This window comes from Formica exsecta, unplaced genomic scaffold (assembly GCF_003651465.1).
Source record: "Formica exsecta isolate Colony F162 unplaced genomic scaffold, ASM365146v1 scaffold149, whole genome shotgun sequence".
NCBI classification, from domain to species: Eukaryota; Metazoa; Arthropoda; class Insecta; order Hymenoptera; family Formicidae; genus Formica; species Formica exsecta.
The window spans coordinates 1,228,669-1,255,659 of record NW_021848818.1 but is presented as its reverse complement, the minus strand read 5'-3'; the positions used below and the strand labels follow the sequence as shown (position 1 = coordinate 1,255,659).

Here is a 26,991-nt window from a genome sequence, read left to right as displayed (position 1 = left end):
CTTTCCCCATTCGTTCTTCCACGTCTTTCTCTTCCGCAATCCTCAAAGCCTCGCCTGGTTCTGTCGTCACCGTCACACCGTGTGTGACGATCGCGGGAAGTTTGCTATTTGACTGTTTGCACGAGCGGAGCGAAAGATAGGCGCGGTTACGAGGAAGAGAGGCAGAGGAAACCGCGGTGGAAGAGGAAGAAGCGGTGGTTGAGGAGAAAGAGGAAGAGGATCTGTAGCTAAGAGGCGGGGAAGGGGGAAGATTGTGATGGTCCGTGTGTGGGAGGAGTAGGAGGATCCGGAGGGCGACTTTTCTTTTATTTGAGCTTGACACTTCGCCGCGAGCGCGCACACACACCGGAAGTGCCAAGTGAGACATCAAGCCCTCCTCTCCCTTTCTGTCTAACGTGTCGAGAAATCGGAAAGAAGCGATAGAAACGTACTGCAACATATTCAAAGGACGAAAGGACGACAGGATGTCACTGGATCTTCGGATAGATTTTGCCGAGAAAGGTGTCGTGATCCGCGACTTTGCGGTACAAATTGGATAAAGAAATCTTCGCAAGAGAAACACCGTTCAGAGGCGAGCTATGCTGAAGTCCTCCTCCAGCGCCGAAGAGAATGCCAAAGACGAGAATAGAGCCGGTGCAACAAAGACTTTAGTGATAGTGACCTCATCGTATACCTCGACGAAGTCTGGAGTACGCTAGAGCTCTCCACATTTCGTTCAGAAAATATCGACAGTATTTCCCTTCCAAAGATAAGTATATCTAACAATATTGAGCGAAAATTGCCTCGACAATTCTCGACCGTCAAACGTCGTTCTCTCGTCGATAAACGCGACAGAGATCCTTAATGAGAGAACGTACACGTAAGTGGTGCATCAAAGGATAGCGAAGCGTCATTACCAGACAAACGAGTCACAAGAAGGAAGGTGATTACATCTCGAGAACGAACCTCGTCATCGAGCAAGCGTGCCGACGCAATAAGCTGCCACGAGAGCCGAGATCGAGACGCATACACACTCGATGAATTGCCCGATCGCCGCGGAATATTATTGTCTCGGGGTAGTTTTCGAAACGAACCCTCGAAGCAGCGAAACTGGGAGTTCTCGAATCGCACGGGACGTCAAAGGAGAAGCGCCGGTGCCCGGGGCGAGGTGGAGTCCTCGACGCGTGCCAGGCTGCTGATCACAGGCACCGCAGTGAAAAGAGTAGGAGAGGGACCGGAGAATACAGGCAAAGAAAGAGAAAGGCATACGAAGAGAGAAAGGGAGAGAGAGCAAAGAAGGGAGAAAGAAAGAGAGAGGGAGGGAAAGAACGGGAGCAACTTCAGCATCGTCTCGAACAAGGGGTCCTTCCGTTTGGGTGCTAGGGGTGTGCAGCCCTGGACGAAGGGTCGCACTCAATTCTTTTAAAGTGGGCAAACCGCGCAAAGAAGAGGAGAACGTCCTCGGGGCGATGACAGGATGCCTCCGTCTCGTACAGGACGCGCATACGAAAGACCGCCGTCCAGGATCGCCACGAGAATCGGCCCCGCTGTTGCCCTATTGCTGATTCTCTTCGAACATCGTCGGTAAATATCATCACGATCCAATAATCACATATTAAACATCTTTAACTTTTTTTTAATGTTTTTGAAGTACGATTTGTAGAATCAAAATTGTAATATGTGTGAATACTTTTCGATTTCACATCGTTGCTGTATTTAAAAAATCATATATGTAAATTATTTTTATTCATTGTTAAATCTCGTGAAAAGAGAAAAAGAGAGAATTGTGTTGCTCACAAATTAATAATATAAATCTAATTCACTAATTAGTTATTATAATTAATAATATAATAGCCAAGAAACTTTGCTTCTAATTTAATTATGTTTGTAATTAGCAAAGTAAAATATGATAAATTTATTTTAAATCCATGCTATTATAGAAATCATCGATATGTTATAACTTCATTAATATCTAAAATAGAACATAGTTTCTTCATATTCATGAAAATTTATTACGGTAAATTCAATACTGATATCTTAATTTTATCCTAAAATAAAATGTAATGACGTAATATATTTTTTATGCATCTTTAAGTACAAGATTCCAAGTATGCACATCTTTTTCAATTTCACTTAAATTTTATAAATTGGAATATAGCGTTATACAAAGCATCTCTCTTGTATCAAATTTACAAGATGACCGCATAATCGTTCTTAGATTATGCAAACGTTAGCTTATTACATATTCATTATTCGCGTACGTATATTCGTTCACTATCACATCGCCAATTTATTTTCGCTTAAACGATTGATCTATTCTTCTTCGTGATTGACTACACGATATACGATTTCTCCGATCCTTCTTTCTCATCCTCTTCATTCTCTCCTTTTCCCTCTTCACACTTCACCGTCGCCGCGATTACTCTTCTGGGGAGGCCTCGTTCTATACCTCGTACTTCGATCCACACGATACTCTGACGCGCCGCGATGCACCATAATGCAGACGTCAAAACGTCACTCTCACCCGGCTTTATTCGTCCGCTCTGCGACGAAGCGCTTCAAATCGCGAAGTCGCTCACGAAATTCACGTTGTCCATCCCGCGGTGGAAAGTACACGAGGAACACGACAATGTCGCGGGACAACCGAGGAGAAGCTGCGACGAGAGCAGCGGTCGCCGTGTCTAATCTCGCCGAGAGAAATTTACGACCGCGGTAGCCACGACCGGCTTCTTCCTTCGTCTTTTTCCCCCGGTGCGTCTTCTGTGCTCCTGACTCCAACTCTCTTAGTTTCCTCTGCGGAAAGAATCCGTCAATAGGGCGCGTTTCTTCGATCCGGCGGTCCACAGAGATGCACAATGACGAAGTGCAAATAGGCCGTTCCAACCGGGTTCTGTATCACGAAGAATGGATCCCGCTGCGATCTTTATTATAGCTCTTCAATCGTAATACTAATCGCGCCTTGTGGCCCAGGATTGCCCCAAACCAGACTTCTTTTTTTTTTTGCGAAAAGTGAGACCATGGTTTTCGGACAATGCGCATTCGAATTGAAAAAGATTGCTTTAGTCGCTTAGATAAGACTACTGAGACATATGTATAAATATATATATATGCAAATACACATTTTAAAGAGAATTATATAGTTAATTAAAAAATTTTTTAATTTTTATAAAAAGACGGTAGATAATTTCAAATCAAACGCAAAAAGAAATTGCATCGCATTCTTTCTCTCTTTTTGGCAAATAATATTTTATATTAAACAATATTAAAGAATATCTTCTCATTTACGCAACACTCAAGATTCTCTCTTTCTCTCTCGTCATTAAGTTATCGCGTCGATAAACAAAGATGCGTTAATAAAACTTGTAGAACTCTGTCAATCAGATACTATAGTCGTAAAATCTGGTATCGTATAAAAGTGTCAAGTAATAAATTTTATAATCGCAGCGCTTCGTGATAATAACGTTTCTCATTTGTCGTCGTCCGGCGAGGTATCGTACGCGATAATCGCCAATGATTCGCCACAAGTCCTCGAAATATATACATACGGACGACTCTTCGTCAATAGCGACAGGCTCTTCTCTGAGACCCACGCTGCCTCTTGTAAATAATTACGCCTAGCATCCGGGAATAGGACGTGCGTTGGCGCACGTGTGAGTAGATTCACGCACATTCATGTACATATACTTGTGCACGAGCCGGACTTGCAGGACGGCATTGAATTACAGTTTTGATGATATAATAGTCAATAAACTGGTTCGTGCGCGCACGACACGCGCATCTTCAACATTTTGACACATACGTGCACATAGCTTTCCCTGATATATGCTATGGTACATGACATTTCTTACATGATAAGGATTCACGCGTCACAAATAAATCGTACAGGTGATGACAAAGTTTAATGTGCGAGAGTTATGTGTACTTTAAATATCTTACGAGTCGATAAAATCCATTTAAAAATCTGTAAACTTTTGTAAAATATTTCTTTTATTGTTAAAACGGAAAGATATGACTATTTACTCATATAATCATTATTATTAGATTTTTCAACGGCGAACTTAGTAAGCACAATTATTGAATATGAATCTTATCAAATATAAATTTATCTGTCTCACAATTAATTAATTAAACAATTAGTATAAAGCAATACGCGCATATATTATGTTAATGAAACTCTCTTTCAAAATTAAAACTTGATCTTATGTTGATTTAAATGACACATTAAATGTAATTGAAAAGAGAAAGAAACTTCATAAGGTTGATAATATTAGAGACATCGTTTGTAGATGAAATGTACGATGGAAAATTAAAATAGTCATTCTAAAAGAGAGTCTATAAAATGTGCGATAACTTAACAACCGAATAGATAAGTCGCGGTTTGCAGCCTCTTGGATATAACATCATTTTCAAGAAATTTATATTATTAGGAAGAAGAAATAATCGAAAACCTGAAAATTTATTAACGATAGGAGTAATGCGAAATATTGTACGAGAGATCGCTGGGAATTGACGAACTAGAGGAGAATCCTGTTTTATCGCAAAGTTACAGGTCGCCGTAACTTACGCGTTAGATACCATCTGCAGAACGTAATTCGCGGACTATCGCATTCCATACAATGTACTCGCCGCGAAATCGATTTACTCTCGTAAAGATCGAGGGAAGAGCGAGGCAGCTCGATATCTACCGCAGGTATTCTCGTGAGTCGGATAGTGAAAAAGGGCGAGTTCTTCTCTCTCTCGCTCTTTCCTTTCCACTAGGTATATCCCATTAGATGTGAAATTCCGTGCCGTGTTCCCCTCTCTCATCTCCGCGAGCAGAACGAAGAACGGGGTTAAATAAAATACGTGCATCTCTCTTTCTCCCCGTGTCGTCGCCATCTTGGATTCTTGTGCGATCCCTTGGATTATTGCAAAAATGCGGGACACGCGCTCGCGTATCTCGTCTCCGATTTGCCCAGCGGGTTCCCATGAGATCGAGCGTCCGAAGCGAAATGGAATTATAACGCTAAAAGCGCAATGTCAAGCGTTTGCGTAAGAAATCGCGCTTATATCATCTTGTTATTTCATTTTCCAAGTACAACATTGAATGAATGTAATTCTTGATTAGTAATATATCGTGCTGTATTTATTGTAAAATAATCAATCTTTAATTTATTTGACATTACTCTTAATCAATCCCACAGGACGGTATCGATCTTTTTAACCATAACGAAGAATTTTTTAAAAAACAAAAGTTTGAAAAATATTATACAAAATTCCCATCCATTTTTAATTGTACATATACATCTGTCGAAACATATTTGATCAAGAAATTATCCTCTTGATAGAATACATGTATAGTTTAGAGTAATTGCTACCGATAATAAAGCGATTAGTAAACAAAGTTTTGCACTCTCTTATCGCGATTGCACTGTCGCTATAAGCGATACGGTGGAATAATTGCTTCACGTATTCGGCTTGTACCTTAATCGCAAAGTGAGACGCATGCACGAGCGGAGGGGAAGCCAAAACGCGCGCGCGAGAGGTAGCAGGAAGAATCTCTTGATACAATCCGACTTCCTCCGCAGGTACTCGGTGTCTTTCGTAATTTGTTGGAGGAGTTAAGATCATTAATCTGCTTTCGGTAGATCATCAATAGCGCGAAAGATAGCAACGCTGCAACGGTGTACTGGTAATGGGAGCTCTCAATAACCTTCGCGACCCTAAAACCCCCGTCGTTCTTTTCCCACACTACGTAGTATCATCGGGACCTTTTTTTCCTTTTTTTTTCTTATTATCACCCATTCCCGCGTCCTTCTCTCCTCGTTCGCTGTCGTCGATTTCTTCTTCGTCTTGCTCCTCTTTCTTCGTTCACGCGGGTGCTATACGCAGCTTTTACTTTAGAAGAAGCTCGTCCGCTAATTTGTACCCGCAGATAACCGAGCGACCCACGGAGAGCCTTGCATCCGTGACATCCTGCAGGACCCTCCGAGAGTCCCTTCGAGAAAAAAATAAACAGCTCCGAGGCGCTACAAGCAGATTAATGATCGTGAAGGACGCCACGGCGATCTTTTCGCGCTGCTGACCAATCTTACGAATTTCACGATCGTCGATAGGAACATTTTACCATATGTTCACATGTTAACGACTTACGTTAATTTAATTTTCATAAAATTATTAGCTTTCCTGACTGAATGCATTGCAGGAAATTTTTAACTTTGATTCCACTTAATTTTTTTGCCACATTCGAAATAAATTGCTATACAGAGAAAGAGAAAGAGAGAGAAAAAAATAACTGTTCAATCAATTTAAAAATGATAATTTTAGCTTTAGTATTATGAAAAAGCTACTCAAAAGATGCACACATCGTTACAATTCTTTTCGTAAGAAATAATCGATCAAAAATACGAACATTTCCAAATCTTAAAATTCTGTTATTTTATTATATATATATATCATTTCATTTCAAAAAATTAAAGGATTTAATCCGTACCCAGGAAAAACAAAATGTTAACGCAACAATTCGATAGATACAAGTCTACTTTATAGCTTACCATTTACTAACTGTAAATACACCCGGCAGGCTATTAAAGAGGCTGTAAAAAATCCTACTAATACGATCGCCTAGCATTTTGGTAAAGCACACGGTAACAGGAAATGACGATTTTGCTGGTCTCGCAGCGAACGAAACAAACTGGCAACCCTCCTATCTCTTTCTTTCGATAGAGCGACGCGCGTTTTCGACACACGCATGCACGCACGCACGCTTCTGTCCTTTCTTTTCTCCACCTCGAAATTAATTAACACCCGGTACGCCGTAATACGCGGCCATTAGGCAGCAGCCGTCACTTAAGATAGCGCTTTAAGAGCTCCTCTTGCGAGAGATGGATGCCGTTATCGCGCACTAAGCGGGGGACGGGAGCAGGACACGCATCGCGCAAGGGGGAAGGGGGCCGAATGCGCAAGGGGGAAGGAGACCGAACGCGCGAGCCTTCTCCTCTGCCGTGCCCCCTTCGTGCAGGGCGAGCTATAGCAGAAACAGACGGCAAGATAGAAATGGTTTTATATCGGTTCTTTGAGAGCGTTCGCACCTCTTGACCTCGGCCTCGTAAAATCGAAAGAAAGCGGACGCCCGTACGTGGTGCACGCGTGCGCAAAAGTGCGCGCCGTGCAGCCTCGCGCGGCCGTAAAAACCGGTGCCCCAGACCGCGATTAGTGATGCATCGTACATCGTATAGATTCGGAGATGCAGCCGGCTCCGAATCTCGATATGCAATATTTTCGTACGAGCGTTTCCATTAGGCAAGAATTTCTATCTATCCAAGCGAAATTTAGAAATCGCAATTTAAAACAGAGAGATGTCGATTATATTTTATTAATTTAAATATCATTTAAATAATAGTTTGGATACATCATTATTAAGATATCATATTATCTAAATAGAAATAGAAATTAAAAATAATGTGCGGTTATATTTTCAAAATTATTTGTTACCAATCCAAGATTATGTTGTATTCAAAAAGACAATTTCGTACATAATCGAAAGCAAAAACGCTAATTAATCAAATAAGTTATTTCAGAGCATATCAATAAATATCGTTTATACTTCCCCTCCTCTTCCTGAAATATTAATCGTAAAATATCGATGCTTCCTAATACTACCTCAGTACCGGTAATCATCCATAGTGCAATTGCTTGCGCACCGTTATCTGCGAAGAACTCAATGATAATCAGTTTCGCGAGTTTAACCAGGTGGCGAGCTTGACCGGCTGCTCCCGTGCTTCCGCACGTCGTCACTAATTACACTCGACACATGCTAAACTAATATGTACGTTCGCAACCGGGAAGAGAAATAACGGCGATGAAAAGGCTAGGATGCGGGTTCTAACTTGGCAGTAAATACTTGTAGCTTATTACATATTTTTTTCTTCGTTAATTTCTTATGAGATACTGTAATTTTCTCAAGATTTGTCGATAGCGAAGCAACACTGTATTCAATTATACAATGCGGTCAAAGAATTTCTCATTAAAATTAATATTGGAGATTTCATGAAAACCTCCGGACACACGTGGTAAATCAGATAGTGATTTATGACACGCAATGCAATTTCTCTTCCGAGAAAGGCGTGAAAGGGGTTAACTAACGTTTTCACACGTTGCATGTCCGCATGCGTACTTGATAATCGAAAGAATTATCAAAGTCGCGAAGATCGAGGAAAAGCAGCGTATCTTTAATAAACGTCTGATTCACGAGTGGTACGCGTTCGTGATCGGGAACTCCGATAACCGGGAACAAGGAAAGACAAGTAGAGGATGAGAGCATTAAGGGAGCTGTGAACGACTGAGAGAAGATCATGCCATATCGTGAACACGAGGAATGCCTCCAGCTAGATTTCCCGGAGCCAAAATCACTCAAATCGAACGCGACCGCTCCCGTGGGAAAATCATTCGCTTCGCTATTTGAAACTCGCAATTTAAATCGATGGAATTAATTGCGCGTCCATCGATAATACGGTTTTATCAGCCGTAAAGAGACTCATTAAAAAACGTAAATGCCCCATTACTCTTTTTACGCTTTCATACCGCGTTCAATGTGACATTTCTTGCTTTCCAGAAATTCTTACACATTTACATAAGAAGTCTGAAATGACGTAACTACATTATTCGAGTACACACTGTGCGATTTCTGTATCAGATATAGAAGCGATAAAAGATCGCATTTATTTTGCCCATATATTTCCCAGCTCATTTAATCTTGATAAAAAAGACGAACCTCATTTTACATATTTAATCACGACACGGTCTATTATCTTAATCGCAATCGCTTATGGCGATCGAAGAAATAAGCGATGAATTGATTAATATTTCGCTATCTTTTTCAGTGCAGTTAGCCTAATGAGCAATTCCGTGGATGATTGGGTGAGCGGCAGCGTCGTCTGTAACGGCATCCCGGGATTGACGAAGGAGCAACGCGAGCTTTGCCACAGAAATCCCGATGTTACCGTAGCCGCGACGAAGGGGTTACAAATGGCAATATCCGAGTGTCAGCATCAGTTTATGTGGCATAGATGGAATTGCTCGTCCCTCACACCCAGCAGCAGAATTCAACAGAGCAGCGTCCTTCTTCAACGAGGTACTGAGAATACATAACGAGCGAAATTATCTGATCAAAACTGAACTCGTGATTAATAAGCTGTCGCCTCGCTAATGGCGAATTAATGTTTCCTGGATCATTAAATTCGTCTCGGTTCGCGCTATAAGTACAAATGAACGAAACTTATAAGACTCCATTAAAGAAACGACTGGTAAAATTATGTGAAAAACAGTACGAGAGTTTTTATGCCGTGTGTTGTCTCGAAACAATATAGTTTCAGAGAATCATTCTATATATAACAGATAATCTTTATGAGCGAAAATAAATCCATCTTGCCGGTTGATAAAATAAGAAAGCCAACTATTCAAATAATCATAATAATAATAAATTTAAATAAAATTCAAATCTACAACATTTGTCGTAGACGACAAAAAATATTTTATTACGCTATTATATATAAATGCAACGTATATTTATTTTTATTTGTTAGAGATATATATTTTTGTGACTATCAGAAAAATACGATCATACATTTATTCAAAACGCACAATATACGAGCCGTATAAAACATGCTAAACAAATGGATCCAGCTAACTTTAGTCGATGATATTTCGCGTCTACGGACGAAAGTTCTGGATGACTCCTCATCGTGTAATCACCGGGTACGTGTTTCTTGAATAATACAAAGTGGAATCTTTTACGACATCGCGTTGACGCCAGGGAGGGAAGGAGAAGCGACGCGTTTTCTTAAATCAAAGCGCACGGCGTAACCTACCCGCGGCAAACTCCGAAAACCTGTCCCAATTCCATAAGAAGACCCTGGCGGTCGGCCTATTCCGGTGTGACATATAAATTCGTCGTGGCGCGTACGTGCGCCGAAAGAGGAAACATATATCGTGTCGGACGAATGCGCGAGAGCGCGACATCGGGCGCACCTGACCTGAAAGCTTAAGCTCGTCCGAGGGCCCGCATCCCGGCCCCTCGTTATCTGCCTCCGTGGATCGGTACGCCTTTTTTTGCCCGCGAGACGGGAGGAGGTGTCGATTCCACGACTTTTTCAAGAGTTATGTAAAGCGACCCGTCCTGACCGATCGTGGAATTCTAACGAGATACCTTCGATACTTACTCCGACGAGTTTAATTCCTTTTCTCGCGTTTCGCAAAATCGCTCTGCGAATATCGCCTTCGCTATTCTCCTCCATTCATTTTGCATACGCTGTCGTTTCGATAGAGAAATGAAGAGTGTAAGATAAGAAGAATTATATATCTGATAATTAATTTTCAAATTTTTGCGTCGTAAAAATACGTTGCCTTTCATCGCACAAAATGGTACGAATTTTTTTCTTATACCCCATGTGTACAATGTATTTAGTCGCCGCACGAATAGTATGCCATTCCGCGGAGGAATCCCAGATGGTCACATCAATCGCACGGATGTTCGCGCGCGACAAAAACCCCCTTACATTCGTCCCAGTGCGGGACCAAGCACGCGAAAAAGGTTCGATTCACCGATTATCCGTAACATCGGCAACAACCGGTCGGTCGTTATTAGATTTTGGCTCTCGAGTCAGAGGGCAGTAGCTTCCGAGAAAAGCGCACCGTCCATCGACCAACAGGGCCCACCGTCTCCTTCTTTAAAGGGATCGGTGGCCAGGTGGAGAGAGAGAAGACGGTCTGCGAGAAATCCACCGTGTCAAATTCGGGCCCCGGGTCCGGCATCTCGACAAGAACCGCTTGTAGCTAAGTCACTCAGACACGGTCCTCTTGCCCTCTCGTTGCTCTCAACGCGATCCTGCTTTCCCCCCGGCCCCTCTTACCCCGGCTTTTCTCGCCTATCGTCGGGTTTCGGCAAAACGACTTAATGTATTATGAAAAGTACACGGAACCGATCTCCGACCGTTCCGAGATCGGACCATAAGGCCCACACAAGAAGACCGGACCCATTGCCGGCACCGAATCGCCGCAACGATGCTTCGCGATGACAGGATTTATAGTTATAAATATGAAAACGTCTAAAACGTCGAAATGAAAGCTCTTTCTTCTATTTCTAACAACCACTAACTCTCACTCTTTGACCCTTCGAGCAGCGGATTCTAACAACGAAGGATTCCATAAAAATGAAACGTGATGTATGTAAAACTCGTTAAGAAACGTCGTTAAGATACGAAGATGAAAATGTTATAGCCTGAATAATGAATATATATATATAAACAGAGATTGCATGTATCTCCTGTCCATTAATTAAAGAATGGCCGAACATCCACGCAAGTAATAGGTACTTTCATTCAAATCGAACAAAGATAATCCCATTAATCGAGTAAACTCATTATAACAATCTGCCATTCACACATTTTTATTTTAGAATTATGAAGGACACATTCATGCACGCATCTCTTGAGCGTGCACTATCTATTAAATTGTTTAAATAGCTATACGAATCAACTTTTTCTACAATAGAAGTTTTGACACTGTTAAAAAATCTTTTATGTTAATCTATCTATCATAACAAGATATCAACAAATAGTAGTAACAATATATGCAAGTGTTCTCAATTATGTATTCTCTCCTATACTTAATAAACATAAATCGATAACTAAATTTCATAAAAGATATTTAAATATCTAATATATCTACAATTCTAAAGTATTTTTTGCACATATTTTATTTTTTAAATTAAATTATATATATGCTAGCAACAATTTGAAAGTAATGTGGAGATAAAAGAGAAGTATAAAGGAAACGCTTGTCGTTAATCGAACGGATTCGTTGAACCCGTTTGATTTGTGTCTCCTGACTATCCGTTCCCGAAGGACACTCGTCGTATTCTTGCTGGGACCTCCCGGGCGCTATCTATTGAGTTATCTAAATAGCGATTCGGGCCTGACACGCGAGAGTAGCGCAGGGCCTGCGCCACCATCCGTCACTACGTCGCTACGTCAAGACTTCTACGACGGAGAAGCGAAGGAACAGAGATCGCTGCGCGTTCCACGGGATTCCTCCCCGCCTTCCACCTTGGATTCTCCGCTGTCCCTGAGAGGAGAGACATACAGCTCTCCGCGGAGGATTTATTATGCGCTCCCTCCGTCCTTTTCGCTGTCGGGAAACAGCGACGGTCTCGCGGCACGGTAGCTATCTGCATTATAAAACAGCCATTGCTGCCAATAGCCGCGCGCGTATATAGCGAAAACTCTCAACCACCCCTCCCACCGTGTAACCATATAAAGGACCTCCCTTGTCTCATTCCAACGTGCAATGCGCGTTTCTCGGCGCGCACTTTAGCGTCCTTGGTATCGAATCGCGATATCGACTTCGATGGTACGCGCCGAAAATTGGTGGGTCCACCCTGGAGTTCTCATCCCCTGACATTTCTATCGGTCCGGGGAATCTCAGAAAAAATATTCTGAAGATCGCAGGATTCACAGTGAAGTCTCTTCAACGTCGTCGTATTTCGTTTCGAAGAGCGACGTAATCAGCTGCCAGCTGTCCGATTACCTTCTACGCTGAGCGATTAAACAGGTCCATTCTGTCGGGTGATCTAGTAGCGGAGTTGACAGCGATCCCAAAAAGATTTCTCATTGTCATTGATATTCGTCGTCTATATCGTGCGTCGACAATAAAAGGGACAACGTTTCATTTCAAATATTAATCGTTACTATGGGATCCGACGTGTATTATAATCGTCCAATAAACTCATTATGATCGAGAGAAATATCAATATCTACAAAGCTAGAAATTTCATTTCGAGGATTAAAAATTATGTATAATTTTTATTCACATACAGTTTTTTTAATATCATAATTCTCAATTTTTTAAATTTCATAAATTTTCGTAAATGCTATTATTCTCGAATAAATACCGATCATATCTTTCGACGCGGAAAAGATCGAGGAAAGGAGAGAACCGTTTCAATACTATATATCGATCGTTCGCGATTTCCGTAGAATCGGGCGAGAAATCGCGATTTGTTCGCGGACGGACTCGCGCAGGGACAGAGTTTGGCATCGTATCCGCTTCTCGGGCACCCCGTCGCGAGATCGTTTATATTATACATGCGGACATGTGGATGTACCCGCCGGCCGCCGCCGCTGATGGCCGCGCTTTGTTTTGACGGACGGCTGAATAATCTACCTCTGAACTGCGCCTGATGGCTGTCTGTCTGTCGGCCCGTCGCATCCCGAACTCGCTACCGAAGTTCCTTCTACGGAAGCTCCTCCGGTGTCCCGCTGTTTCATGATCTCTGTCTTTACCCGCGTGAGGAGAGAGGAGCGAATGCGATAGAGCGCGAGTCTTGCGTATATTATCCGCGTCGTGTCCGTCGGTGTCGCCGACGACGGATACCAATTTGCTAACGGAGACAACTACGGGTGTCTTTCTCGAATGCGTCGCATCTCGAACTACCTGTCGGCGCATCTGCTCCACCATTCGTATTGAAAGATCGACGCAGCGCGTAATGTACGATACATTAAATAAGCTTGTATTATTTATTTGTCATCAAATTTAATCTGTGAACATTTCTAAATTTGCAATCGTTTATACTTGGAAAGTTATATCGGTGCCTCAATATTTTTATCTAAAAAAAAATAGCAAAACGCACGAAAAAAAACATGGCATTCTGTATGTCAATTCATTACAATAGATGAATTATGAAAGAGGATTGATTCGCTTTTTGACACCATCGTCGAGACACGAATGAAAGGTGAATGGAGAATCGATTATCGATCTGTTATAGGTTACAGGGAGACGGCGTTTGCGTACGCGATCTCGGCCGCTGGCGTAGCCCATAGCGTGGCTCGTGCCTGTAGCATGGGTCGCCTACTTTCCTGCGGCTGCGATCCTTCGAGCTACAAGGGTAAAACGCCGGCGAATGCCAGAGGCGTTCAATGGAAGTGGGGTGGCTGCTCTCACAATCTCGACTACGGCATGGAGTTCTCGAGACAGTTCCTAGACACGCGGGAGAAAGCCGGCGACATACAGTCTACGGTGAATCTACACAATAATCAAGCCGGTCGTTTGGTAAGTGCTACTCTCGTAATTCTGACGTCGTTAAATTCCGGATGTGAGTGTATTCATTAACGAAGAGGTAGAAAAGGAAGGAATATTACTGTATTGTGTTTATATTTTCCGTATAAATTTCATCATCTTATATCGTGAAGTTGTGTATTCTAAAAAATTTATTTGAGAGATATATTTTATTTTTAGTAATAGGAATTATAATGTATTAATCTTTTCTAACATAATCTTTGAATTTGTAATAGATAAGTAATTAATTTTTCAAAATTTAATATAAATTTTCGTGATGTGTTTTAACAAAGAGCTTGTGCAATTAAATTTAAAAAAATGCTAATTAAGCTATTCAGTATCTCGCTCGCTTCAACCTTGTACTCATATCTTTCGCGTAAAATTTCTTCTAGCTATACTCCGTTTTATATACTAATTTATATTGTGAGTTATATACACGCAAACATTAAACGATCCTATCGACAAAAAGAGCCAAACTGCATTTTTTTAATATAGATTGTTATAAAAAAACTATCATCTTTTATAGCAACATTCGCCATATACGCACGGTTTCCCATGATAAATATAATATTCGCCATCTTAAATCTTAAAGACACGCGCGCAAGAAATGTACCGTTAAACGGTCGGCGAAGAGGAAGCGAATTCGCAATCGCGTGCCACGTCCGTCTGCGAATAATGTAGCTCGCACGCCGTCCTGCGTGGATCCGTGAGAGAGCTTCGAGTTATCCTGCGCGCGATCCTCCTCTCCTCATTCTCCCTTCTACCTTTTCGCCGGCTTTTACTTTTTAGCGATGTGCGCGGTCATCTTCCTTCCCTCCTATCGCTGTGATAAAAGAGCGAAAAAAAGCGTGAGAGCTAGAGAGAGAGGGAGAGAAAAAGAGAAACGAAGAAAGATATATGGAAGAAGAGAAAGAGAGAGAGAAAAAAGGAAAGTAAGAGAGAACAACAGAGAGGAGAGAGAAGGCTCCTCCTCTCCTCCATGGACCTCTCCACGCTCGCTCTCTCGCCTCGACGTTATTAAGACGAAGCCTCGGGCTGGACCACCCAGCCGTAGACTCATTAACTGTTTTGTACGCGACACCTCTTTGTTTAAAAGAAACTAAGCCCTCCCCTTTCCCCCCTTCCTCCCTTCCCTCGCCCTCTTGACCACCCTGCGCATCCGTGCGACTCGTACCTGTTTGTACAGCGTGTTAGAACCGGCGTTTTTCAGACGACGTCCGACGTAACGGCGGCATCGCGGATATCGCAATCCGAGGGAAGGATTCGATTCTGCCGGATCGAAGGCCACGAACGAAAAAGAGACTCGAGATCGGGCGGCAGATGTAAATGAAAAAGACGATAGACCGTTTTGTACAAAGTCAATGGACGTGGAAGCGGCGGTTTTTTTGCGCAACTTTGTCGCTCACAGGATCGTCAATGCATTTAAGGCATTTTTGATCGCGCCTTATTTTATATATCTATCGACCCTTGAATCAATTTTGAGTTGATTTGAATTTTATTTAATAGAAATATGAAATTCCAATACAATGAGCAATCAAAGATGCAAAAATTCGCAAAGAGAGGGATAAGTCCCTTCTTAAAGCCATTATATTTTTCAGCGTGTATTTTCGTAGACCTTATATGAGTTCAATTAATATCTTGTTATATTTATTTTATTTGCATTCGGCGTTAAATAAAATATCGATCACAAATTATTTAATTCCGATTTAAAATCGCCTAACAAACAAATATTGCAGGCAGTAGCGAGCAACATGCAGGTACGCTGCAAGTGCCACGGCATGTCCGGCTCGTGCGAGCTGAAGACCTGCTGGAGGGTCACACCGGACTTCCGGATGGTCGGCAAGACCCTGAAGGAACGTTTCCGGAGCGCCGTGCTGGTGGCGCAGAGCAATCTGGGCAGCGTGACGCCGTCGGTCAGAATTCGAGGATCGCGTCGGAGGCGACCCGATCGACAGAGGCAGAGGAAGCATCGCGACGGCCGCAGGAGGAAACCCCGGGATCTTGCTAAGCAGCTCTTCTACTATCAGAAATCGCCCAATTTTTGCGAACGGGACCCGACGGCCGATATCGCCGGCACCGCCGGTCGCAGGTGCAACAAGACCAGCACCGGCGGTGACGGATGCGCCAGTTTGTGCTGCGGCAGGGGCTACAACGTGGTACGACAGCGTCGAACGGAGCGATGCAAGTGCAAATTTCACTGGTGCTGCTTCGTGCAATGTCAGAATTGCACGGTGGAGGAATGGATCACGGTTTGCAAATAAGACGTAAGGGGGAAACGGAAGGCGAAAGTCAAAGACTGATACGGATTTTTCTTTTTCTTTTCGTTTTTCGTGTCGACAATCGATAAAATATACAATGATAATACGTCTCGCACGGTTCGAACGATAAGAGAAGAAATTAATTCCGGGTATTCATCGTCCGAAGGAGACGCGCGCAGCGATATTATTCGTTCGCAAGAATCAATCAAAGGACGTAAGTCGAGAGGATTAATAATATAGTTCTTATTGAAATCGGGATTACCAGGCACAAATTTCTCCTGGACAATCACAATGTAAGAGCAGATCTCCCCCTGCTACCTTTAAATCTCTGCGAACCTATTAGAAAGATAATAATCTTTATTAGTAAAATTAAATCGGATTTCTATAGGAGACGGGAAATGTTTGAATGAAATAGTAATTCGATCTTCTACTTCATTCGTCATCATTTAAAATTACGCAGTCTTTATTACAGACCAGCATGTTAATCGCATTTTTGAGATATCGTCTTAATTCTCATTGCGAAAATATAATGACGCAGATTTTGCATGTTATCGAAGAATTTAAACTCAAATTTCGCATAAGTGTTTTTTAATGTAACAAAAAACTGACTGACAGAAATCGTACTCTACTTAACGCCCATTACGGAAATTATACCTTATACCTTAATATACCGATCGTCTGCGAATTGTACTAAGTATCTCGGAGAAACGTGAATCAATCGCAGAGATCTAATCGCATTAGAAAAGAATTTGCGCAAGTAATATATATACTCCGTAATGTGGCGCGAATAATATAAAATAATTCGTAGATTAAGCAAACTTATAATTTATTTATATAATGACGCTCTATTTAATTGATATTTAATTTTAACTTCTACGTGAACTGTAACACCTCCAGCACAGTATTATTAGACGAGACGCGTATTCGATGAACATGATTGTATACAACATAACAATGCGCGCGTACAATAAAAAGAGTTCCTTCAAATTATATCTCCCATCGTACTCATTGTCAAGTATTTTGTAAGTATTATAATGTAAGTATTAATTCGATTAATTTTTTATTAACTTTTTATATTTAGAGATATTTTCAGAATTTCATTTTTAATGCCTCACTCGAATCGGAGAAGTATGCGAGCGACTTTTTTTTAGCGATCATCGTTATAAATTACTACGCGTTAAAACCTTGGAAAGATTTATGCTAATCCTACGTTTAGCGAAAAAAAAGCGCATTTGAACTAAGCCGCGAAGTTTCTAGCAACCAAGGCTAATTGTCTTATCATTTTACTCGCGCGCGCGTACGCGTGACTTCTGTCTGGCAATACATTTGTGTTACTACTGCTACCGATAATATTACACATGATATCAATTAATAAATGCCAGGCTTATGTTTCATGTAAAAACATAAATTTCGATTTTTCGAATTAGGTAAGTGTGTAAATGAAAAAATATTGAGAAATTACCTTCATAATATTCTATACCATCATAACAAATTACATGTATCAATATATAATTATTACCATATGATATCGATACCGTATGATTATCGTTCTTTAATACGAGCCGCCAATAATTCGAAGTGTGACCGGTACAAGCTTTATCATACAATTCGTCTTTTGCTCTGACAATCGCGAAAAAAGCGCGAGAGAGGCGAAGAAACAGTGGATCGGTGTAAAGGGCCTAAATAAAAAAAGAAAGATGGTAACCGAAGGCCAGTGAATAAAGAGAGAGAAAGAGCTTATTGATTTTGTATGAGACGATGAACAGCAAGATGTGAGCAAGATAGTCAGAGATAAGTTCCGCGATTCGCGCGACTCGTACGTGATCGGCACAGGGATATAGCTCATAAGCATCAAGCTAGTTGACAATGGTCCCAGAACCCCATAGTAATCAAATTTCCACGCACAGTGTGTATCCGCAATATAATTATAATTTATATATACGCGTAGTTTTAATCTTTTATATATTGTTATATATAATAATATATTTAATTACCCAATTTAATTTCAATTTCTCTCTCTTTTTACCACATGCTTTTTATATTTTAATTTATTTATAAAAAAACTCGTTATTAAAAAAGCTCGTTATAGAGCTTCTTCCAGTCAACCCGATACACTGCATCAGAATAATTTTTACGATGCGAGCTCGTGGTCCCGTTGCAACACAAGCAACGTACAAGGATTATCACAAACTGCAGAAGATTATTTTTAACCTCACAAGCGAAAGAGAGCTAATTACTTTTTTATGAGCTCCCGAGAATATTCGCGCGTAACAAACTGTTAAGTTGATGATGCGGAGAAACGCGCAACAAAGTAGGCAGGATACGCGGTCGCAATATAAGAGGACGAAATCCGAAAGGAAGCACTTGCGAGACACAAGAAGGAGCGCATCCGCATTAACTGTACGATCCCGTGAACGGCGAACGCGGCTTCCTTTGACGACGACAGCGGCCGGGACAACCCTGAAGAAGCCGCGATAAAGCGCATTAATTTATCGCGCGCGCGCCGCCTCCCGGGAGATCTCTTTCGATCTAAAAAACGAGACTAGAAGCAAGCGTGCGCCATCGTTTTTTTCACTTTTTTTTATTCACTTGTTTTATTTATTTACTCTTTTCGTTTACTTTATTGTGGATACCGGATATAATGATTTTACATTTTCGCTATGTAAAAGTAGGCGCAAGAAAATGCTGTCTCACCAAAATTAACGCATGGCAGATGTAATTTAATTTTTTTTAAATGCCAAGTTTTAAATGTTTCTTAGCCAGGAGAGAGAATACCCAAATGTTTTATTTTATAAAATTATGATTAAGTATATTTTATCATCTCTTTTTTATTAGTAATATGATAAAAGAAATCAAGGTATTAATATATATACGTGGTAATATATATGTAACTATCAATAAAAAAATAATGCAAAAGTTGTTTTATGGTGCAACAATAGATTTATATAATAATAAAAATTAATATATATTTTATTTAATAATTATACTGAATAATTAATATTTTACTTATTATATGTTTTACTGTTATTATATTTTTTTATTACTAACAAATAAAATTAATTTAAAAATAAAGTATTGTTTTAATGACGACAATGATATAAAACAATGAAGTATTAGGCTGAAAAGTAAAGTTCCACAAAAGTTATAAGTAACTCTTTCCTTTCACATGCGCGAGCATTTTGTGAATAAGATTGAGACGTCTATCGGTAAGAGAAAGCGCTGAAAAGCGTCATTGCTGGCAGCGAATTTATTAAGAGAATCTCGATCCGGATAAGCAATTTGAAAAGAGTCCGAATGAGAGTCAGGAGAGGGATCAATCCACGTGGCGCGGTGAATTGATTGAACTTAAAACGCGATTCTATTAACGATGAATAAAGGAGAATATCTTTCCGAGGGTAACGGGACAAACGGCAGTCTGCCGAGTGAAATCGATGAGCTAATAGGCTTGCTCGGAGTTAGACAGTTAGCTAATTAAGTCGGCATTATTGGATCATGGAAGCCAAGCATCGCGCTTGCATCCCTCGCCACGTAGATCGCCGGCCACCCTACACAAATGCGTCGTAGTACACTTAGTTAAGGCCGCGCTGGCAAGGGTGAACGCCGTGAGGCATGACGACTTGCCAAACGTGTTTTAATTAGAGGTGAATTCCGTTGTGCACGGGACTACTTGAGAGAGCGGCGTTCCTTATGTAAGTAAGTACAATTTTCGCGCGCTTTTCGCGCGCGCGAAGTCCTCCTGTCGTCGTCGTTACGTTTACTATATCGCGAATGTGAGAAACGCGCGAGAAAAAAAAAAGTTCCACATAACACGAGAAATAATAAAATCGAAGAATGGCAAATGTACATACTGCCTCAATAATAACATATGCCAGAAGTGTAATATTAATACGGATGTAAACGAAGTGTGTCGAGAGAGATCGAGCTTAACCGGACTAGTTATAACATGTAACGCACATAATCTTTTTTTTTTCCTTTTACTCGAGTAGCACAAGAAAAAAACTATATAGTGTTGATTAAATATAATAGTCACTTAAGTTATTTATGGTAATTATGCCCGTATTAGCATTTATATCAGTGAAGAGCGAAATGGAATAAGGGAGAGAAAACCGAGGAAAGGCTGGAAATAGAATGGTCAAGAACGAGTCCAAGAAAATATACCGAGAAGTTAAATATTTCATGAGTTTCGACGAAGAGAAGACCGAGATCAGATTCCTGGTATCAATTAACCCGCTGTCGGAGATAACATACGATCGGTGCGATTTTTCGTGACGAGAACGCGAGAGCTGCGACACCTCGAGTACCTCGGAATCTACAAACGGAAGGCTGTGACGAGCTTTATCTGCCGAAAGCATCGATCGCTGAACATCTGTAAAAGGGACAAGGCACGAAGCAAGAAAGGACCGCGTAAGGCGTCCCGCCTTCGAGATAGATAGATGCGCGCTTTTACGAGTAGTTCAAACCAGTATGCGGAAAGACTCGACCCATGTGCGACGATTCCTTCCTTGCAAGTACTTGCACCGAGAGAGAGAGTGATACAGATCCAAACTATAAGAAAAAATTTGGAAAAACAAGAAGCAGAGAGGAGAATATTTGAAAAATAATAAAAAAAGTCAAATAACTAATTCTTAATTTTACGTACTGCAATATTTAAAAGTTTTTATATTATTTGAATGATTTCTTGATTATCGAAATAATCAAAAAATAATTTATTAAGTCTATACCGTTCTCGGCGCTTCAAATGCTCGCATATTTTTCACAATCAGAAACTTTAAACATTTATCATATCCAAGATTCAATCTTATAGAAACTGTAAACGAAAGCTCTCTAGACATTCTAATCGTGATGATAGTTGATTGATCGCAAGAGGAAAGCAAGGCATAAATGATTAACGACGTTATGCAAGTGTACGGTTCTTACACAGGCACGGAAGAGACGCGAGCAAACCACTTGTCAGTGGTTCACCGTAGTACTTTTTCCGGCGGGAGGAGTGTCGAACCCTTTTCAACTGGTCCCGTCCCGGGTCCGGTCAGATTCGAACCACACTCGTTTTCGGTCTCTCTCCCTCCCTCTCACTCCTCTTTTTTTTCGCTCCACTACTACCGTTGTCGTTTCTTCTCAGAGATTCGCGGTGCTAACATTCCGTCGTGGCAGACGACAGTTCTCCAAGACCAAATGGATATCGACTTTCCCACAGTTGCTTTTTCGAGAAGCAAACGCGTCTTCCCTCCTCTGCCATTTCGCGGAAATGAATGTCGGAAGACCTATTAATCTCTATTTTAACGGCAACAATTAATCGCATGAGAAATACAGTTAGAAATTGGAATTAGAACAGCGATTGTCTTGCAGCAATTACATCTTGCTATTATACTCAACTATATATTGTGCAATTAAATTTAATTTTAGCAATGCTCTCAAAAAGCTACATTGAAATTTATAATAACTATTTTATCAATCATATTATTTTATGATTATATTATTTTTGAAAACATTACAAGCAGCGCTATAGTAATTTTTTTTAAATAGCAATAATAAAAACAAGGGAGGCACATTAAAACAATATATTTATCTATTCAACAATAATAATTATTCTTAAGAAGAATCGCGATTATTCAAGCTCGCGCGTACGCTCTTGCTAATCGGTTCAACATGAAGCAACGTAAGTGAGGAGCAAGGTGGTCAATTTCTCAGAAAGAAGTGAAGCCTGAGAAGTTCAGACTCGCCCCTATTAACAGATTCTTCACGATGGTTCCTCGTAAACATCTCGCGAAACTTTCTCACAAACGCGCATTTCGTCGTCCTGCAGATCTTCCTTCCTTTTAAAGAGATGCTCGAGTCCACCTCAGACGTTTAATACGCAGAAGAGATCGAAGAGAAGAGGGCGAGAAGGAGCCGCGGAAAGACCGAATGACGGATCGAGTGACGCGGAAAGCTTTTTTTCGAAATCACTGGATCCGTTCTCGTCTACCTCCTCTCCTTCTTCGTTGTCTCGCGACGTGTGCAGTCAAGCATCAATAATTTAGCGCCTACCGTATTAATAAACCGACACTGGTACAAAGCGAGGGGAAAGGCGACGAAGAGCGAGGGTGCAAAGGGAAGAGACAAAGGTAGGAAGATCTCGGAGGGCGCCGAGATTTAACAACAGAAGCAGGGAAAGGAGTTGAAAGATGGAACTGTGAACGTCCTCCGGATCGAGTTGCTTTTCTTACGACCGTTCACATATAGTCAGTGACGCGCCGTCCTCTCGCTCGAGTCGCTCTCCTTCTCTCGGACTCGATTACAAGCGGCAAGAAGCGGCATTACACGGGACACGCCGCGCCGACAAATCGACAGATTATGCTGGACGGGCGCCGACCAGGAATAAATGAATTGGCTAACGACGTGCGATTTCTCTCTGTTCTCACCCTACGTATCGGCCAGTTTCCCCGCTGATCTGCATAGGGATTATACCAGTTGGCGGAGATGCGTGACGAGAAAACGGCAGATTAATTTTTTCGCAGGTATTCGAAGGTGTTAATTCGCCATCGCAAATAATAAAATTGGCTAAAGCAATAATGAAATATCTTAAAACACCTACGAGACCTACAAGTTTTAATATTCGATGTAAACCCTATTCTGATGCCTATGTATATAAATAGTAAATAAAATCAGCAATTTTTTTTAGAATAAACATTAACGATAATTTACGAAAAGGCCAGAAAACGAATACTTATGTTGGTATGTCGTATAAAATAAAATTTACACGCACACTTCGTGATAAATAAAATATATGTTACGCTACTCCAAAGATATATAATATTTTAGTCCAACTAACTGCAAATATTTATTAACGCGAAAAAAAGTTTAGCGCTATTATTGGAAATTTCAATTATTTCCTGTGTCATGCGCATAGACGATTTTAGCATATAAGACATTTCGACAGATGCGTCTTAATTGTTTGAGAAGAAGGAATTCGATTAAATCGCGGCACACAAAGGCTTAATATAATTCGATTAAACGTACGACCGATAAATAGGCAGGGATGCGAGTCAGGTTCGTAGCCAACAACGCCTTCTCGATCCTTTTCTCGCTGCATCCTTCTTCGACAACGCCTGCCGAAGCTTTCAGGAAGCAAGCCACTAATTAACGATTACCACTCGTTCACGGGGAGAGAGAATATAATTAGCACTCACCGAGACACACTGCTAAAACATTCGACCGGCCGACAGATCCTGACGCCTCTTAAAATATTCCAGGAACGTCCCGAGAGTCATCTCTTCAATTCCGCGGCTCGATCACGAGAAAGAGGCGTTGATAATAATTTTTTCGACGATGCGAAAAGGGCGTTGAATATTTTTCTTGATGTTCACACGTTCATAAGTTTCTGAAAAAGAAAAAACATCCATAAATGTGCTGTATAATGGTATTAAATGGCTAAAATATTTCGGATTATATAAAGTAAATTACAATATACATATTTATAATTATATTTTCATATTAATAATATTTCGTTTATTTTTTCAGAGGATCTATACATAAGATCATTTCGGCTTCAAACTCTGCACATTTCAGACGCTGTCTATCGGCAAGATGAACGATTTTGGTTACGGAAAACGGAGAGCAAGTAACGATCGGTACGATAACGATCGAGATAAACGGATGGAAATGGAAAATCGGAGTAGGAACCCAGACTCCGACACAGGGCCTGGGACTCTTAAACGATTGGATAGCATTCAGGATCCGGGAAAAAGATACGCGCTGAAGGATCGTATCGGTGTCGGCATATGCGGCGACGTGTACGAGGGAATTGATCAACAAGCTGGTACGTAATAAAAAAATATACATATATCGTCAGTATAAATGTCAAGATGCAAATATATAAAAGCATAGGAAAATTATAATCTGCAGTAGCAAAAAATAATTGTGCACAGGAATAAACGCAATACATATCGATTGTGTTTCAGGAAATAAAAAGGTCGCCATTAAGATTCAAAAACTCACGCCGGAAACGCAATCTCTGATTGTGGAGGAGTATCGTATTCTTCGCGATTTCTCCGGTCATCCAAATCTCCCCGATTTCTACGGAATATATCGCAGACGATCCGCGAAGAAAACCGAGTACGATGAGATATGGTTCATCATGGAGGTAAGCGTTAAATTGCAAAATTAAAATAACTAATTATCTCAAATTTGATAAGTTTACATTTCTGTAATTCGTTTGTCTGTTTTAAATCTATTATTCACATATCTCACATTTGCTATACTAAATCTCGTAAAGATTGTTGATGTACAAGTAGAATCAATATATATAGTATTTTTATCCGGTTTTCTTTAAGTCTCTTAAACATTGATCATTTTAATCTAACAAATTATCTATTTCTCCATAAAAAATCTATATATATTTGACGACATTATAAAAAAAAAAACGGCTTATTGTTAGCACTACAAATGATCTGTAGATCACAGCTCAATTGGTCCGAAGACGTATTATTATCGTTGCAATCATTATTATTACATCGAAGGTCGAAATCGCAGCAAAGTTCCTATCGACACCGCGCGATATATCCGTAATGCGTTTCTTTTAACATCGTAATTCTCCAATAAGAGTGAGAAAAAAAGAGAGAGGGGGGAGGGAGAAAGAAAGAGAGAGAAAAAAAACAGAGATGCAGAACGAAAGATGAAGGCGGCATGAAGGAGACATGGGAGGAGGAGAAGGGGAGAAAGCGAGGCCAGAAGTGAGGGTTGCCGTGTATACCCGTGCTCAGGATCCCCGGAGGCAATTTCAAGCATTTGAGCGTCGAATACATGGATAATTTACGACACGCGCGCTCCCATTAAACAATCATTAAACTCGTTCGTGTACGCAGGTGAGGCCCGGCACGTCGCGGGCCTAATTTACGGACGGACCTCCGCGGCGTGTGTGTATGTGTGCGCTCGAAATATTATTATTTATCTCGGGTAAAGCGACGATAGTTGACGTAATACGTGCGCTCGAAGATCGGCCGAGTTATCTTCAGAATCAGCGCCTTTTCGGCCACACCTTTATCGTTCGATGCACAGAACGTTTCTTGAAGGAAGCCGCACATTGAATTTCATAAACTTTCTATAAAATTTATATAACTTTATACAGTGAGATATGATATACCTCCTACATTAAGTTTGGAAATTATATTGTTCTAAAAAAACAATGATAAAAAAATTAAGTAAATATTATAAAAGAATATATCATTCTTCAATCTAATTTCTCCATTATTATAATCTAGATTGATAAGTATATTCATTGCTGGTTTCTTCGTTTGAAAAATATGTGCGAATAATTTAATTCACAAATTAAACAACGCATATTTATCCGCAAGAGCATATCTTGAAACATGTACTTAATCGATCTATAAATATTTAATCAATTTCAATTAATCTACTATTACCACATATATATTTGACACGTTATTTAACACGTCCGTTATAAGAGATTTTCAAGTTTTTATATCACGTTTTTGACTATATTCTCCCTCTCTCGCGTCTCGTATAGATTCAAAAGCAACGCGTGAATGCGTCAAAAAACGACAAGAAATCCGTCTGGATCCCGCGATCCACTTTGAACTCGCGTGCGAAGCTCAGAGACGGGCTAAGTATCCGCAACGAAGAAACGTAATGAGTCGCCGGTCGCTACGTTAAGACCGCTGATTGCTCGTTGCCGGAGATTACACGCAATAAAGGCGCAACGGACCGCGGCGACCGATGCCGCGGAGGTAAAAGGGAAACACGGCAGAAAGCATCTCGCGTCATGGACCAAATAGTAGTTCTGTAAGTCAATCGGCTTTAAGTTGGCTCTTAGGCAGAAACGAGTACCGCGATTTCGAGTAGGAAAGATAAAAGAGAGGGAGAGAGAGAGAGGGAGAGAGTAATACGCAACGACAATGGCTGCGTTTCGATATTCACTGCCAATACTCAAAATCTATAATGTATGTGACGTAAACTATAGATTTTCAGTACTGTCGGTGAATATCGAAACGCAGCCAATGTAGCAAGGATTTATTACCGGTGGTATTTCATATCGGGCGAGTTTTACGGGCGCGTATGTGAGGCTCCGGTAGGGCCCCCCACCTCCCTTGTGATATGAGTAGGATCGTGGCAGTCGAGGGGCCACGACGAAAAGCTCACCTATACACGGCACGAGTGCATTGAATCCGTTGCATCGCGTGCAACATCCGTAAAAAAGATTTCTCGCCGCGTCATGAGCTGTTCACGATTAACCCTGGCAAAAGAGAACTATATTTAAGACACCTGAATCAAGAGTTAATAAAAAATGTTCGTGTCAATTATATGCTTCGAAGCATTTGTAGCATCTCAAGTGAAATTTTATAGTTTTTTTTTCCTGTGCAGTCACGACATCGAAGTGCTGATTCCTAAACGATTATCCAAATACGTCATATATAGGCGAATGTTCGCGCGAGTTTGAAGCGTAATATTTGGAAAGAAAATAAAAATACATATATGCAAATGACTATTCTATGTTTATAGAAAGCTATGTTTATATAATTTCGTAATTTTTTAAACAAAAATCTAAATCTATGATTCTTTAATCAGTATATATTTCTAGGCATTTTTATTTATTAAATTCAAAAGTATGAAAGAAAATCGTATATCATAAAATATCCTAATTCGATATTTGTTAATTTATAATTTG

General features: G+C 40.7%; 2 protein-coding genes across 6 annotated transcripts in view; both read left to right on the top strand.

Moving 5' to 3' along the window:
• The first annotated feature begins 1,337 nt into the window (after window positions 1–1,337).
• LOC115246363 (protein Wnt-10a) lies at window positions 1,338–18,414 on the top strand. Its single transcript, XM_029825134.1, has 4 exons — window positions 1,338–1,563; window positions 8,841–9,091; window positions 13,781–14,064; window positions 15,807–18,414. Exons 1-4 carry the CDS (start codon window positions 1,457–1,459, stop codon window positions 16,329–16,331), a joined length of 1,167 nt encoding a protein of 388 aa, XP_029680994.1. The 5' UTR covers window positions 1,338–1,456; the 3' UTR covers window positions 16,332–18,414.
• Window positions 18,415–19,430: 1,016 nt separating this feature from the next.
• LOC115246361 (neither inactivation nor afterpotential protein C) overlaps window positions 19,431–26,991 on the top strand; it is a 25,894-nt gene continuing 18,333 nt past the window's right edge. Inside the window, exons 1-3 of one of the 5 annotated variants that reach the window (XM_029825129.1) lie at window positions 19,431–20,021; window positions 23,829–24,126; window positions 24,269–24,450. In XM_029825129.1, the coding sequence (XP_029680989.1) occupies window positions 23,895–24,126; window positions 24,269–24,450 (414 nt within the window). In that variant the 5' untranslated portion in view covers window positions 19,431–20,021; window positions 23,829–23,894. The remainder of the gene's footprint in view (window positions 20,022–23,828; window positions 24,127–24,268; window positions 24,451–26,991) is intronic. The other 4 variants (XM_029825126.1, XM_029825127.1, XM_029825128.1 and 1 more) reach the window with 4 other exon arrangements.